This window comes from Muscardinus avellanarius (assembly GCF_963383645.1).
Source record: "Muscardinus avellanarius genome assembly, chromosome: 21".
NCBI lineage: Eukaryota > Metazoa > Chordata > Mammalia > Rodentia > Gliridae > Muscardinus > Muscardinus avellanarius.
The window spans coordinates 16,387,288-16,404,690 of record NC_137807.1 but is presented as its reverse complement, the minus strand read 5'-3'; the positions used below and the strand labels follow the sequence as shown (position 1 = coordinate 16,404,690).

Sequence of the window (17,403 nt, the reverse complement as noted above, 5' to 3'; positions counted from 1 at the left end):
GCTACACCACCAGCCATTTTTATTTATTTATTTATTTGGTACTAGGGATTGAAACCAGCGGAGCTCTACCAGTGAGCTACATCCCTAGCCCCCCCCCCTTTTTATTTTTTTCGGTACTGGGAGTGGAACCCAGGGGCATTCTACCTCTGAGCTACACCCCCAACCCTATATTTTATTCTTGAAACAGGGTCTCACTGAGTTGCAAAGCGCTTTATTAAGCAGCTGAGGCTGTCTGTGAACTGGGATCCTCCTGTCTCAGCCTCCCGAATGCTGGGTTATAAGTGTGCACCACGCCCAGCTTTTATTTATATTTACTTTTTCTTTTTTTGCGGTACTGAAGATTGAACCCAGGGGCATATTACCTTTGAGGTATATCCCCAGCCCAATTTTACTCTTTATTTTTTATTTTTAGTATTTATTTATTTATTTATTTAGATGGTACTGGGGTTCCTGGAAGCCCTTCTACCTCTGGGTTACACTCCCAGACCTATTTTTATATTTTTTTAAATTTGGAAACGGTCTCTTAAGCCAGCTCGGCTGGCTTCGAACCTGCGCGATCCTCCTGTCTTCACCTCCCAAGCGCAGGGATTACACCACCACGCCCAGCGTTACTCTTTATTTTAAAACAGGGTCTCATTAAGCTGTGGAGGACCTCGCTAAGTAGCTGAGGCTGGTCACGAACCCAGATCCTCCTGTCTCAGTCTCCCAAGTACTGGAATTACAAGCATGTACCACCACGCCCAGCCCAGCTTTTATTTTTATTTTGAAACAGGGTCTCACTAAATTGCTGAGGCTGGCCTCGAACCTGCAATCCTCTGGTGTCAGCTTCCCAAGTACTGGGATTACAGGAGTGTGTCACTACACCCAGGTTATTATTATTTTTTTTTCCTTTTTGAAACAGAACCAAGGTCTCGCTCAGTTGCAGAGGGCCTCTCTAAGTCAGTGGCATTGCCTTTGAATTTGCGATCCTCTGGTCTCAGTGTCCTAAGTACTGGGATTACAGACGTGCGCCACAGGGCCTGGTTTCGCCTGCTCCTCCTGATGGACCAGTGGAATGTGGTTCGTAAACTTGCAGTGTTAAGCGGCACTACACCGAACTTGCATCCTTGAAGGACTATTTCTACAGGCAAAGTTTCTAGCAGTGGCGTTGCCACTGGGACCCTTGTTTTGGCCCGAGGACGCCGCTGCGGTGTGTGGATAGTGATTTGGGGGGGGGGGGGATAAGGCAGAGTTGGGCTCACCTCTCCGCGCTCAGTCCCTGAGCTCCCTTCCCTGGTTGGAGACCTCCTGGCCAACAGAGGGCCTCACCCGACACAGCCCTGGCGCCTGACTGCTAGAGCCGCCTCCCAGGGCTCCGTTCCTCCTCGCCGGTCTTCACCGGCTTTGGCGCCGGTTGTCCTCCAGCCTGCCGTCAACTCCAAGCCGGGCTAGTTCCGAGACGTCCATTTGCCCGGCTCCTCCCCAGGTTTCCACCCTGTGAGGTGTGTAGGAGATTAGCTCCTCCTGCCATTTCACCCCGACCCTCACGGCCAGCCCAAGCATCCCTGCAGTGGGCGCTGCGCCGCCTTAATGCTGAATGCTCTGCCGGCTGGGGACGGGGCGGGGGGGGGGGGGGGGGGGGCTCTCCCCAGGAGCAGGGTTTAAGGCTCCGCAGCCAGCCTTTCCACCTCCTGTTCTGGGTGGCTCGAGCCCTTTGAAGTTGGCCCGCGTGGCTTATCACGTCTGCTGATCCATCCTTCAGAGGTTTCCCCGAAGTCTGGATTTATGGGATTCAGATGGATTGCACTTGGGCGGGTCTTCCGCTGAGCCCCTCTTCCTGGGGGAGACAGTGTCGTGGCACTGAGAAGTCTTCTCGCCAGTTCCCACCCACCTACCCGCCGAAGCCTTTGTCTGGGGCGCGGGGGAGAGAAGGCCTGAGCCTCCTGCCTGCATTCCTAGACGAAGACTCACTGGCAGGAGGGCTGTGCTCAGGGCTCCGGCCTCGCTTGCTTTGTGGCTTGGGTTTTCTTCCACCATCCTCTGTTCATCAGATGGAAATCAGAGGGTGCAATTAGGAGATAATTTGCTACTTCCAGACTTAATTTGGGCCCCCTCTTTGCCTGATCGAATTACAAATAATAGATTTTTGCTAAGAACTAGTTGGCTGTGTAACCAGGGAACGCAAGCTCCCAGCTCCCCAGCGGGGGGGCCCCCCCCGGCAGCGCCCCCACCTCTGTGGCTCCTGTGTGGCCCCTGATCCCTTCCAGTCTGGCTCGAGGTTGATATCAGCTTGAGACTCAAGGAAAACAGCCCTCTGCAACCTTATAGGACAGAAAAGACAGAGGCAGGGGCTTGCTGAAGGCCACAGAGCTGGCCCATGGTAGCGGTAACAATAGTCGTAATGATATTAACAGCTAACATTTATCAACCCTTAGTGTGTTCCAGACTTGGTGCCAAGGGCTTATGTGCAGTACATTGTCGCATTCAAACCCAGACAGTCTGGCCATGGGCCCAGGCTGAGCTCCAGCACAGAATGGTGGAGTGCTGTCTACACTGTCTAGTCGAGGTTCAGTCCTGGTTTCTTAACCTTGCAGCTAGATGACCTCAGGCTAGTGACCTGACCTCCCTGCACCCCAGTCTTTTATCTGTAAAGAAGGGGAAAGCACCGCTCTGCCAGATGGTGCCGGTTAGAAATCATCCATGTCGTGTGCTCCCCGCGCGGGGCCGGAGTGGGGTGTCTGCGTGGTGGTGGACGTGACTGGGTTCTGCACAGATGCCAGAGCCGTTCTTCATTATTGAGGTGGTAAAATGGTTGAACCCCGCAGCTCTGAAACACAAACTAATTGGCAAGCACTGGCCCATGGGCCGTTTATCTGTTGCCTGTGCTTTTTACATTTTCAAGTGATTAAGAGGCAAAAGAAGTGGCCATGGAGGCGCACGCTTGTCATCCCAGTACTTGGGAGGCCGAGACGGGAGGATCGCGGGTTCACGGCCAGCCTTAGCAACTTGTGAGGCCCTCCACAACTCAGTGAAACCCTGTTTCAAAATGAAGAATAAAATTAGGGCTGGGGGGTGTAGCTTGGAAGTAGAATGCCCCTGGGTTCCATCCCCAGTACCGCAAAAAAAAAAAAAAAAAAAAAAGGCAAGAAGCAAAAGACTGGTTCATGATCCTTGAAAATTGTTTGAAATTCAAATTTCAGTGTCCACAATAAAGTTTTATTGGAACGCAGCCACGTTTAGTACTGAGGATGGAACCCAGGGGCATTCTGACCCCCAGCCCTATTTTTTATTCTTTATTTTGAAACAGGGTCTCACTGAGTTGCAGAGGGCCTCACTAAGTAGTAGCTGAGGCTGTCCGCGAACCTGATAAGCGTGCACCACTACACCTGGCCTTGTTTTTTTTTTTTTGTTCTAGGATTGAATCAAGGGCATTCTATCTCTGAACTATATCCCCAGCCTGTTTTAAATTTTTTATTTTTGCCAGGTGTGGTAGCACATGCTTGTAATCTCACTTAGTGAGATCCTATTTCAAAATAAAGAGTAAAAAATAGGGAACGGGGTATAGCTCAGAGATAAAATGCCCCTGAGTTCAATCCCCAGTACTGCAATAAATAAATAAATAAATAAAATATTTATTTTGAAATGGTCTCGTATTAATTAAAAAACACAGGGTCTTACTAAGTTGCAGAGGCTGGCCTCAAACCTATGATCCTCTTGTCTCAGCCTTCCAAGTATAGGAATTAGTAACTGAGGCTGTCCATGAACCCTGATCCTTTGTTCTCCACCTCCAGAATGCTGGGATTCCAAGCGTGCACCACAATCCCAGCTCCCAGACCTATTTTTATATTTTATTTATAAAATAAAAGTCTCACTAAAAGCTGGGTGTGGTGGCGCACACTTGTAATCCCTGCGCTTGGGAGGCTGAGACAAGAGGATCGCACAGGTTCAAAGCCAGCCTCAGCTACTTAGTGGGGCTCTCAACAAGTTAGTGAGACTTTGTTTCCAAATATAGTATAAAATAGGTCTGGGAGTGTAGCCCAGAGGTAGAAAAGCCCCTGGGTCCCACCCCCAGTACCACCAAAAAAAAAAAAAGTCTCACTAAGTTGCTGAGAGCTTTACTAAGTAGCTGAGGCAGGCTTCGAACCCGCACGATCCTCCTGTTTCAGCCTCACAAGTACTGGGTTTACAAGCATGCGCCACCATATCTGGCTTTTTATATTTTGAATTTTTAAATTTTATTTCTTTTTGTGTGTATGGTACTAGAGATTGAACCCCGAGGCATTCTACCTCTGGGAACCGCCTCAGCCCTATTTTCTTTTTTTGTTTTGAAACAGGGTCTCACTAAGTTGCTAAGGCTGGCCTTGATACCCAGGTACTAAGATTCCAGGTACTAAGATCCCAGGTGTGTGCCACCAGGATCAGCCCTACAGTGGCAACTTAAATATGGTAAATGAGCACTTCACACAGGGCCTGACATACTGAAGCACTGAATAAGTTGAGATTTATCAACAGAATGCAAACCCTGCCTACCCAGCCTGTCTGCCCGTCTCTCTCTTCACCCTCCATCTGTCTCAGAACTGGGGATTGAACCTAGGAGTCCTTCACCACTGAGCCACATCCCCAGCCTGGTTTTGTTTGAGGCGGGGTCTCACCGGCAGCCCAGGTTGACCTCGCCCTTGCTGGTCCTCAGCCTCTGCAGCGGGTGGGTCACAGTGAGCCCCACTGTGCTGGCCCAGATCTCACTCATCGGTATCTCACCCCACCTGGAAGAATGGGCAGAAGCTTCTCTAACCCAGTGGCCACTTTTATCACCTCTGCTGCCACCGTTCCCAGCCGCGGAGTGCCCGGAGGCTCTCTGGTGGCCAGGGGGCGTCTGATAGGAGAGAGCCCGTGTCACTGCCCCGAGTCCAGCCATGAGGGTAGCATTCCTGTGTCTGCAGCGGTCCTGCAGGTGGTGGTGTGGGAGGGTGGGGCTTTCTCAGTGAAAAGCTCTTGGCCTCAGAGCTTGGGTCTGCAGGCTGACTCCCGTCCCAGGTACCTGGGCCATCCCCCTGGGCATCCAAGCCTCTTCATCCATCAGGCCTTGTTTTTAGTTCAAGAAGTGTGGATGGCATTCTGGGAATGCGTGAATGAGTGACAGGGCGCAGGGGACCTGGACTCCGTCTTCTGTTCTGTGTCCCTTGGAGGAGGTAGAAGGAAGCCCTGTCTCTCAGATCTGTAGCTCTGGGGCCCCGTGGTCACACTGAAGTCACCGCTCTGTGGCTCAGGCTACTAGTTTATAAAATGGAGATCGCCAGGCGTGGTGGCGCACGCTTGGAATCCCAGCATTCAGGAGGCTGAGACAGGAGGATCGCGGTTCAAGGACAGCCTCAGCTACTTACTGAGGCCCTCTGCAACTCTGTGAGACCCTGTTTCAAAATAAAGAATAAAAAATAGGGCTGGGGGTGTAGTTCTAAGGTAGATGCCTGAGTTTCATCTTCAGTACTGCAAAAATAAAATAAAGTGGGGATCATTCCTATCTCAGAGAAATAAAAGCATGCCTTTAGTGCCTGCCACACACAGACACATCAGATGGCAGTTAATACTGGGGCTCATGTCCTCGTTTGCAGCACAGCCTGCCCCAGAGTGGAAGTGGCAGCTCCCATGGGGGCAGAGGGAGGAGGTCAGCGGGCCCTAACACCAAGAAGGTAGAGTTGAAGGCGGCCCTGGGGGCGTGGCTGCCTGGCGCTGGCATCCCTGGCTTTTCTTTACCTCTGAGTGGTTACTGTCCTTGAGGCAGTTCTTCCAGGCTGGGGACTTATGAAGTCAGATACTCATTGGCCCTCTCTGCGGCCCTTCCCTGCTCTGAGCCCCGGGGATGATGGGATGAACACGGCCAGGCCGGCCCGGTTATTGTCTGCAGCACAGCGCCTGCCTGCAGCCTCGCTCCAGCCCGGCTCCACCCCTTGCTGCAAGGTCTGTTTCCTAATAGCTGCTCCAACCACATACCTCGCTTCTGCAGGAGCCCCTCCTCTTCCTCCCTCCCTCCCTCACGGGGTGGGACTGAAGAAGACTCACTTGACAGCAGTCCTCCTTTCTTAGCTAGTCACCGGCCCCTGCCCGAGAATGCCTGTGTGCATATAGTCTCCGTAGTCTCCGCCTGAGGTGCTTCCCCTGGGGCCACCCCGGCCTCTGAGAACGAGGGAGGAGCCACCCCAGCCATGAGCCCCTGCGGGGATCTGCCAGGGGGCAAGTGGCCTGGAGTCCTCACGCTCCTGCTCCGGAGGGAGAGGTGAGCGCTGGGCAGCCGCCAGCCAGAGGTGCCGGAACGGGCCTGTCATGGTGGCCGCCTGCAGCCGGCCTGAAGCACTCCCAGGCGGGTCTGCTGCTGAGCCTGTTGACCTGGTGTGGGAAGAAGATGGGCAGTTACTTGTCCATCCCGGCTTACTTTACCTCCAGGGACCCTTTCCGGTGAGTTGGCCTCCCAGGGCCCTTCCCCATCTCCTCTGCGGGCCCTGGTCCCCGGGGAGGGCAAGGCCTCCCTGGGTCTGCTTTTCTGACCTAACTTCTCCCATACCCATCACTTCTGGGAGGCAGAAGCCAGTAGAGGTTATTCCCAGGCAGAACCCGCCTGGCGAGGGCTGGCCCACCGTGCCGCAGAGATGGCGAGCTGCGGGAGAGGCCCTGGCTCCCCTTCCTTCCCAGACACACCTGGAAGGGCCTCCAGAGACGCGCCGGTCTGGCCCGCTCTGGTGCCTCTGCTTGGGGGCAGAGCACAAACGCGGTGCTGTTCCAGCTCTCACATGTCTTACCTGCGGGCCAAGCCGCCCGCCCAAGAATTTGTCCCAACAGGCAGGACGGGCAGGTTTTGCCGAACCTGGAAGCTTCGAGGCCTGGGTGTGGGCAGCCTGGTACACAGTCGCACCCCATAAGCACCCCATAAGCGTTTGTTCTGGTAATGGCAAGCACATTACTCCTGGCCTTGAAGGGGTGTTGAGCTCCCAGGTGGGCTGTGGCTCCGGGCCCTGGGCCTGCATGCCCGCGGCCGTGGGACTTCTCAGGGAGGCTGGAAACTCCTGGCCTGCCTTTCTTCCTCACTGCCCCACCCGTCTCCAGTAGAAACTCCCCAAGGGGTTTCTGGCCCTCCGGGTCCCTTCTGAATGGAGCCATTCCTGGCTGGGGTGGGGCTTGTTTTTATTCCTTGGGAGAAGCCTGTTGTTCCAGGGTTGCCTCCCTCCCTAGTGGTCCTGCTAGACTTTGGCTTCCCCAGCCGCGCTCCACGCCCAGACTTTGGGATACTCCCTCACAGGACAGGTGGCCCTGGGCAGGAGAGCAGATGACCATGTGGTTCACTGAGGCCCGGCCCGGCAGGCAGAGTGGGAGGCATCTGGGTTGGGGCCGGGGGTCCTGGGTGTTGAGCTGTACCAGCACCCTATAGGCACCCTGAGCTTTAGTCTCTCATCCAGATGGCGGTCCTTATTTTCCAGGTGAGGCAACCGTTTTCAGCAAAGGGGACATGTGAGGTCGCCCTGGCTGCTTCTCTGAGTTCTCATCCTGCAGCAGTCCAGCCCTCTCTAGCCGCATGTCCCCCGGGGCCTTCTCAGTCTGCTTTCCTACCCCAGCAGAGAACAGAAAGAAGAATGGCCAGGAGCATCCCAGGCTTGAGTCCACGGTTCAGTACCTAGTGCCACAACAGAGAAAAGCAGTTTCTCGCTAAGTGACTTCACCTTGGCCTTGAATCTGGGATCCTCCTGTCTCAGCCTTCTAAGTTCTGGGATTACAGGCATGTGCTCCTGGATAATTCTTCTTACTCTTAATCCTGGAAAGGCAGTTTGGGGGAAAGATTCCTGTAGACACCAGGAGCTGTACCCCTTTAATCTTTGGGGATCAGGATACAGTTTCTCCTGAGTTGAGACCAGAGCAGATAATGAACTCTAACCTAGGTCTTTGAGGGCCAGGCTTCCAATGATGCCCATGTCCAACCATCTGGCTTGTTCTGCCCCAGCCTCTCTGGGGAACCTGATGACCTTACCCTTGTCCCCCAAGTGTATTGGCCCAGCTGGAGTCAAGGAGAGGGGCTTACTGACTCGCTCTAGACCCTCCGCCCTCCCCCGACTGAGAGGCCACGTGTGAGAGAGCCTGGGGCCCAGCTCCTCTGCTCCCCCCAGAAAGCTGCTGCTGCTGCCATCAGCCCTTCCTCCTGGCATCTGCGGGGTTCCACTCGACCAGTACCTGCCCCTCCCTGGACTAGGCGTCCTGGGCTTCTGAACAGGACCCTGCCAGACTCTAACAAGTTAAGTCCTTGACCAGGCCTCTGGAGGAGCTCAAAGTGCACAGGAGCTCTGGAGATGTGGCCGCCAGGGAGGTGACGTGACCAGACTCACAGGGACATGACCAGGCGCGATGCGGAGGGAGGGAAGAGGCAACAGAACGAAGGACGTGATTTTGGTGTGCCTGGGCTCTGTCTGGCAGGCCACACCCAGCAGAGAGGCCGCCATCTTCCCACCTCGTCACAGCACGGGGCGGGGGAACAGCACCTCTAACTGGAATTTACAGAAGAGGTCAATTAGGGAGTGATTTTATTTCTTTTTCCAGAGCTGGGTATCAAACCTGGTGCACACCAGGCAAGTGGGACTGACCACTAAAACATACCTGCAGCCCGGGAAGTTTTTTTTTGTTTTTTTGGGTTTTTTTTTTTTTGCGGTACTGGAGCTACACCCCCAGCCCTATTATTTGGTCTTTTTATTTTGTTGAAACAGGGTCTCACTGAGTTGCAAAGGGCCTCACTAAACAGTAGCTGAGGCTGTCCACGAACCGTGATCCTCCTGTCTCAGTTTCAGAATGCTGGGATTACAAGTATGCACCGCCACGCCTGGCTCTCCCCAGACCTCTTTTTTATTTTTGGTTTTGAAACAGGGTCTCACTCTGTTGCTGGGGCTGTCTTCCAACCTCCGGGTCTCCTCCTCAGCCTCCCAAGTACTAGGATTACAGGCTTGTGCTGCAAGGCTCTGCTTTTATTTTTTATTTTGAAACAGGGTCTTGCTAATTTGTTGAGAATGGCCTTGAATTTATGAACCTCCTGTCTAGCCCTCCCATGTACTGGGATTACAGCCCTATACCACCATACCCGGCTTTGAAAAGGATTTTTCTTGCCGTGCGTGGTGGCGCACGCTTGTAATCCCAGCATTCGGGAGGCTGAGACTGGAGGATCGCGGTGCGGACATCCTCAGCTACTTAGTGAGGCCCTTTGCAACTCAGTGAGACCCAGTTTCAAAATAAAGAATAAAAAAATAGGGCAGGGGGTGTAGCTCGGAGGTTGAATGCCACTGGGTTCTACCCCCAGACCCGCAAAAAAAAAAAAAAGATTTTTCTTTTTATAGAATTTCCCTTAATTAATTGATTTAATGAGCTTGATTTATATATTATCTCTTGAAGAAAACAACTGCATCTTTTTATTCTAAAGTAACTCATATTAAAAAGAAAAAATAAATAAAAATAAAAATAAAACAAAAACTAACCCTGCCCAGAATAGCAGTAACCTTTGGCAGCCTTAGTCTTCTGGAACTCTTTTTCTCCTTATCTGCAAATTGAAGGACTCAGCCCAGCATTAGGGAGGCTGAGACAGGAGGATCACGCAGGTTCGAAGCCAGCCTCAGCAACTTAGTGAGACCCTGTTTCCAAATAAAGTATAAAATAGGTCTGGGGGGTGTAACCTGGAGGTAGGAAAGCCCCTGGGTTCCAACCCTAGTACCGCCAAAAAAAAAAAAAAGAAAAAAAAATTGAAGGACTCAGAAAAGGTAAATGGTTCTCAACTCTGCAACATATATGGCCCTTCAGAGATGTGTAGACTTCTTTCCCTTTTTTCCCCTCAAATAATGGAAACCCTCTCTTTAAGCTACAGGCTTCCTGACTTTTGATTGAAACTGCACTTTAATACTTGATTGTGTTTGTGTGTGTGTGTGTGTGTGTGTGTGTGTGTGTGTGTGTGTGTGTAGTACTAAGGGTGGAACCCAGCAGCTTTCTACCTCCGGGCTATACTTCCAGACCTATTTTATTTATTTATTTATTTATTTTTATTTTGCGGGTCTGAGGATAGAACCCAGGGGCATTCGACCTCCAAACTACACCCCCTGCCCTATTTTTCATTCTTTATTCTGAAACGGGGTCTCACTGAGTTGCAGAGGGCCTCACTAAGTAGCTGAGGCTGTCTGTGAACCACGATCCTCCGGGCTCAGCCTCCCAAATGCTGGGATTACAACCCTGCACCACCACGCCCGGCTCCAGACCTATTTTATACTTTATTTGGAAACAGGCTCTCACTAAGTTGCTGAGAGCCTCACTAAGTAGTTGAGGCTGGCTTCGAACCTGCGCGATCCTCCTGTCTCAGCCTCCCAAGCGCAGGGATTACAAGCGTGCGCCACCACGCCCAGCTTGTGTTTGACTTTTAATATGCTTTTATTGGTGCATTATAGTCTCACATAATAATGTAAATCATGCTGACAGCGACATACATGCACACTTGATTTAAAAAAAAAACCAGGATAACCTTCCATAATCCAGCTTCCTTGGCAGACTGTTTCAATCCAAAGAATCTGCAGGAAAGAGCAGCGAAAAGGATCTTTAGTGATAAAAGCCGGGCTCTAGGAAGTGGTGGCATACCCTTGTAATCCCAGGACTTGGGAGGCTGAGACAAGAGGTTGCAGGTTCAAATCCAGCCTTTGGCAATTTAGTGGGACTGTTGGTAACCTAGCGAGACCCTGTTTCAAAACAAAAAATAAGCCTGGGAATGTAGCTCAGGCAGCATGCCCCTGGGTTGAATCCCCGTCTCTCTCTCTCTCTCTCTCTCTCTCTCTCTCTCTCTCTCTCTCTCTCTCACACACACACACACACACACACACACACACACACACACACACACAGCCAAGGCTCTGGTGGAATAGAGTGTCTAGGTCTTACCTGCCCTCAGGGAGAAGGTGGCACCCCACTCCCAGGGGCGCCCCCCTCCCGGGGCTCTCTGGCTCTGCCTAAGGGAGCTTTTCTCTCTCCTGTCCAGCCCAGCCAGAGCTCAAAGGGTAGAAGCTGGAAGAACCTTCTCCAGGAGGCTCGCTGGGCCTTCCCCTGGACACGAAAGGGCTTGTTCTTCCACCTGCGTAACTCTACCGTAATGCTGACTGCTTTGTTCCTTTACTGCATGGCTTGAGAATTCACCTGTAAATATTTGGTCTGAAGGATGTGGATGGGCATGAGGTTTGGGCTTGTATCTTATCTCCTCTTCTCCCAGCATAGCACCTTGCCCCAGTTTTTTGTTTGTTTGTTTGTTTGTTTTTGTTTTTGTGGATAGAACCCAGACACATTCTCCCTCCAAGCGACACCCCCAGCCCTATTTTTTTATTCTTTATTTTGAAACAGGGTCTCACTAAGTTGCAGAGGGCCTCGCTAAGTAACTGAGGCTGTCCGCAAACCGCGATCCTCTCGTCTCAGCCTCCCGAATGCTGGGATTAAAAGTGTGCGCCACCACGCCCGGCTTGCCTGCCTGTTCTTACTCATCCTAGACACACAGCAGCTATATCTTAATTGGTAGGAATTGATTAGATCCGTGGGTCCCCTCCAGGGGCATCCTATCTCCAAATTACACACCCAGCCTTTTTTTTATTTATTTGGAAACAGGTTCTCACTAAGTTGCTGGGGTCTTGCTAAGTTGCCGAGGCTGGCCTCAAACCTTCGATCCTCCTGCGCCACCAGCTGAGATTAGTTGGTTTCTAGTTGATTAGAAATTTACTTTAGGTTCTTCCTTCTCTGCTCACAGAAACCTGTTGGGTTCTAGGTGAAAAGCTGATCCTCGTTGCCCAGGCGTGGGAGGGACAAGGTCTGCCTGCGTTTTCCTCTGTTGAGTTCCCGTTTTCCTCTGTTGAGTTCCTGGGGCATCTGCTGTGAGTCCGGCCCCGCGTGAGACGTTTGTGTGTAATTCAGTTCTCCACGAGATTCCGGCCGCAGCAGTAGCCTGACTGCACAAGGGAGGAAACCGAGGCCCAGAACCACAGAGTGGCTGGCTTTAGATGACAGATAGTAAAGAGTTTTTTGTAAAGATCTCAGCTGATCATCTGCGTGCTGATTTGAAGGCCTCCGGTTGGATCTGAGCTGGCCACTAAGGGAACGCCCGGTTCTAGTTCAGTTTGTGTCTGTCCGGCCCCACCATGGTGGTTGGAAGGCAAGTTTGGGAGGTGTCCTCAGGTGCAGCGTCAGCTTGGGTGGGCTTTAGGTAATGTCCTGGACTTTCAGGCTTCGGCTCTGTGTACTCCGGCCCCTCGGCAGCTGGTGAGTAGTGCTGAGCCCTGGTCACCGTCACCGTCTAGCCCTACAGCCTCCCATGTGGGTGTTCTTGGGCCTGGAGCCGGGTAGACTGTGACTGTCACTTGAAATTTTAAGAAATTGAAATCTGAGCCGGGCGTGGTGGCGCACGCTTGTAATCCCAAACTTGGGAGGCGGAGACAGGAGAAAGTGCACAGGTTTGAAGCCAGCCGTGCTGGCTTAAGAGACCCTGTTTCCAAATTTTAAAAAGTATAAAATAAGCCGGGCATGGTGGTGCATGCTTGTAATCCCCACGCTTGGGAGGTGGAGACAGGAGGGTCGCGCAGGTTCGAAGCCAGCCGCGCTGCCTTAAGAGAACCTGTTTCCACATAAAAACATATAAAATAGGTCTGGGAGTGTAGCCCAGAGGTAGAAGGGTTTCCAGGAACTCCAGTACCACCAAAAACAAACAAAAAAAAGAATAAAAAATAGGGCAGGGGGTGTAGCTCGGAGGTCAAATGCTCCTGGGTTCCATCCCCAGACACACACACACACACACACACACACACACACACACACAAATCAAAATCTGAGCCAGACGTGGCGGCGCACGCTTGTAATCCCTGCCCTTGGGAGGCTGAGACAGGAGGATCGCACAGGTTCGAAGCTAGCCTCAGCTACTTAGTGAGGCTCTCAGCAACTTAGTGATACCCTGCTTCCAAATAGAGTATAAAAATAGGCCTGCGAGTACAGCCTGGAGGTAGAAAAACCCATGGGTTCCACCCCCAGTACCACCAAAAAAAATTTTTTTTTTTAAATTAAAAAATTGAAATCTGGAGCCAGATGTAGTGATGTACCTGGAATCCCAGCACTTGAAATGCTGACAGGAGGGTCACAGGCTTGTGGCCAGCCTCGGCAATTTAGTGAGACCCTATTTCAAAATGAAAACTAACAGGGCTGGGAGTGTTCCATCCTCGGTACTACAAAAAAAAAAAAAAAAAAAGCTGGAGAAGATGTTTTGGCTTGGGAACAACAGACGGTGGCCACGGCCTCTGAGAAGCTGAGGGGGACAATTTTGAGTAGCACCTTATATTTTCAGATCTCTCTCTCTCTCTCTCTCTCTGTCTCTCTCTCTCTCTCTCCTTTCAGAAGCATTCTACCTCCAAACTACACCCTCAGTCCTATTTTATTTTGTATTTGGAAACAAGGTCTCACTGAATTACTGAGAGCCCGGCTAAATTGCTGAGACTGGCTTTAAACTTGTTGTCTTTCTAAGCCTCCCAAATGCTGGTATTACAAGTATGTGCCATCACGCCTAGTTCCTTAAAAGGTCGGAGGTGCCGGTCATGGTGGCGCACGCTTGTAATCCCCGCGCTTGGGAGGCTGAGACAGGAGGATCGCGCAGGTTCGAAGCCAGCCTCAGCTACTTAGCGAGGCTCTCAGCAACTTAGTGAGACCCTGTTTCCAAATAAAATAGAAAATAGGTCTGGGAGTGTAGCCCGGAGGTAGAAAGCCCCTGGATTCCACCCCCAGTACCACCAAAAAAAAAAAAAAAAAAAGACGGAGGGGACTTCTGGGGAACAGAACACTGTGGAAAAAATTAAGGAGGTGAAATAATTACACCACTTAGCGTGCGTTATTTAAGCTACAGCAACACAAAGGGATAAGCAGACTCTAGGGACTTGTGCCCTCGGCACAGGCCCCTCGCTGTCTCTCATGAGAACCTGGGCCGGCTGCTGAGACAGGCTACCGCTCGGACAACGCGCAGGACAGGCAGCTTCCTGGCCAGGGCCCATGGGTTCAGAGTCCAGCTGCGCTGTTTAGGTGTTGGGTGCCTGCACAATAATGTCACTTCCACTCTGCTTCTCAGCCGTCCAGTCTGTAAAACAGGGATAATCCTAGCGAGGCGCATACCTGTAATCCTACCTACTCAGGAGGCCGAGGCAGGAGGATATCAAGTTTGAGGCCAACCTGGGCTGGAGATATAGCTCAGGGGTATGGCACCCCCTGGGTTCAATCCCCAGTACAAAAAAACAACCAACCAGAGCTAATCCTACCGCCTCGTAGAGGTATGTATAGTCATGATGAAAGACAAAATTAGGAGGCCACTGCCCACGGAGGCCGGAGTGTAGTCTGCCTTCAAGTAACAGCAGCTGTTAATAGCTAAGCCAGAGCTCGGAAGTCTCCAGGGGCCTAAGAACCCAGTTGTGTTCTGACAGAACAGAAATTGGAGACCGCAGCCAGTTCTCCTTCCTGTTCCTCAAAGACACTTTCAAAGAGACTTGGGCCACGAGCTGGCCGTTGTCAGGCCTCCTTGACGCACGTGTGCTCTTCCCGCAGGCCCGCGCGCCTGCACTTGTGTCCCTCCCTGCTCGTCTCCCGGCCTGGCCAGGGCTACTTGCAGGGAACAAAAGCAGGATATTGGCGGTAGAAGGGAGGGCGGTTCTGGTGCTCCGTGCCCTGGGGCGCACGTACGCCTCTAGGGGGAACAGCCCAGGCCTGCGGTTGGGTGCAGATATGCTGTACCAGCCTTTCTCCACTGCAGGTAGGAGATGCTTAGTCTACAAGATTGAATAGGACAGTGTCTCTACTTTGTGGGAACTCAGAGCTTGGTGAAGGAGAAAGGCAGGAGGTGAGGACAGGAAAGAAGGCCTCTAGTGCTGGCCTTCTCGCCTAGCCATTCAGAACCACATTTAATCCTCACTGCTATGGTGAGAGTAGAGGGCCTTACTAACCATTTCAGAAACGAAAAGTGCAGCTGAGCACGGTGATGCACGCCTTGGAATCCCACTACTTGGGAGGCCGAGACAGGAGGATCACAGGGATGAGGCCAACCTCAGGAACTTAGCTTCAAAGACCCTGCTTCAAACAAAAAAATAAAAATAAGAACAGGCTGGGAGTATAGCTCAAAGGTAGAATGCCCCTAGTTTTAATCCCAAGTGCCCCCAAAAAAGCCAAGACCATTTAGGTGGGAAACAGCCCACAGAGGGCTTGCCCAAGGGTAGGTAGCCCCCTTGCCTCCTAATTTAGTGTTTATTTAATATATTTTGTTCTGTTAATTTTCTCAGCAGTCCATTTTACAGATGAAGAAACTAGGTCAGAAAAGTGAAGAATTTTGCCCAAGATGACGTAGCTAGTCAGGGGCAGGGCCAGGATTCCAACCTGGAGGCAGCCCAGGCAGCGCTGAGAAGCAAGGGCGCGGCCACCGTGGGCGCAGCGCGGCTTTGATGGTGAGAGTCGGGCGTCCAGCCGGGCCACCCGGCATGGTGGCACCGACTTACACTTGTAATCCCAGTACTTGGGAGGCTGAGACAGGGCTGCACACTACATAGACAGCCTCAGCTACTTAGTGAGGCCTTCTGCGATTTGGTGAGGCCGTGTTTCAAACTAAAGAGTAAAAAAATAGGAGCCGGGCGTGGTGGCGCATGCTTGTAATCCCCGCGCTTGGGAGGCTGAGACAGGTGGATCGCACAGGTTCGAAGCCAGCCTCAGCTATTTAGTGAGGCTCTCTGCAACTTAGTGAGAGCCTGTTTCCAAATAAAATAGAAAATAGGTCTGGGAGGATAGCCCGGAGGTAGAAAGCCCCTGGGTTCCACCCCCAGTACCACCAAAAAAAAAAGGGCTGGGAGTGTAGCTTGGACGTAGATTGTCCCCTAGGTTCCACCCCCAATACCGCAAAGAAAAAAGCATTAAAAAAGACTAGGGAGTCTTAACTAGAAGGAAGGAGGTGGCCTTGGCTCAGCAGGCCAGCCAGCTCCTGTCTTTGCTTTCTAGGAAGCTCAGGAAGGAGGAGGAAAGCCGGGCGTGTGGCGCACGCTTGGAATCCCAGCATTTGGGAGGCTGAGACAGGAGGATCGCGATTTATGACCAGCCTCGGTTTCTTAGTGAGGCCCTCGACAACTTAGTGAGATCCTGTTTTAAAATAAAGAATAAAAATAGGGCTGGGGGTGTGGCTCAGAGGTAGAATGCCCCTGGGTTCCATCCTCAGTACAACAACAACAACAAATTTTAAAAAGGAAGAGGGAGTTGTCTCCAGACAGGGCCTAGACACGCCTGATCTGATTGAGAGGCTCTGCTCCCGCCAGGTGGCAGGCAGAGGGCACTGCGGATCTCACACAGGCTAGTGGAGTTCTGTGTTTCTCCTCCAACTTTTTTTTTTTTTGTACCCGGATTCTTCCAGGCTACACTCCCAGACTTATTTGGAAACAGGGTCTCTTAAGCCAGCACGGCTGGCTTCGAACCTACGCGATCCTCCTATCTCCGCCACCGTGCCCAGCGGCTCCAACATTTTTTTTTTTTTTTTTTTTTTTGGTGGTACTGAGGGTGGAACCCAGGGGCTTTCTACCTCTGGGCTATACTCCCAGACCTATTTTATATTTTATTTGGAAACAGGTTCTCACTAAGTTGCTGAGAGCCTCACTAAGTAGCTGAGGCTGGCTTTGAACCTGCGCGATCCTCCTGTCTCGGCCTCTCAACCGCGGGGATTACAAGCGTGCGCCACCATGCCCAGCCTCCAACATTTTATTTTGAAAATTTTCAAGCCAGGCGTGGTGGCGCACGCTTGTAATCCCAGCATTCGGGAGGCTGAGACCTGGAGGATCGCGGTTCGCAGACAGCCTCAGCTACTTAGTGAGGCCCTCTGCAACTCAGTGAGACCCGGTTTCAAAATAAAGAATAAAACATAGGGCAGGGGGTGTAGCTCGGAGGTCAAATGCCCCTGGGTTCCATCCCCAGACCCGCAAAAAAAAAAAAAAAAAAAAAAAAAATTTCAGATGTAAGTTGGACACAGTGGCGCACACTTCTGAACTAGTACTTGGGAGGCCGAGGCAGGAGGGATGCAGGTTCGCAGCTAGCCTTAGCAATTTAATGAGGCCCTCCACAACTTACCAAGACCCTGTTTCAAAATTAAAAACAAGAAAAAGGGCTGGGGGGTGTAGCCCAGAGGTAGAATGCCCCCTGGATCAGATGTAAGTTGGACACAGTGGTGCACACTTCTGAACTAGTACTTGGGAGGCCGAGGCAGGAGGGATGCAGGTTCGCAGCTAGCCTTAGCAATTTAATGAGGCCCTCCACAACTTACCAAGACCCTGTTTCAAAATTAAAAACAAGAAAAAGGGCTGGGGGGTGTAGCCCAGAGGTAGAATGCCCCCTGGATTA

General features: G+C 51.8%; 1 protein-coding gene across 1 annotated transcript in view; it reads left to right on the top strand.

The window, feature by feature from the left end:
• Positions 1 to 6,376: 6,376 nt before the first annotated feature.
• LIMK2 (LIM domain kinase 2) overlaps positions 6,377 to 17,403 on the top strand; it is a gene marked incomplete at both ends in the record, with an annotated part of 37,210 nt that continues 26,183 nt past the window's right edge. The window contains one exon of the mRNA XM_080717863.1: positions 6,377 to 6,429. Within this exon, the coding sequence (XP_080573989.1) occupies positions 6,377 to 6,429 (53 nt within the window). The remainder of the gene's footprint in view (positions 6,430 to 17,403) is intronic.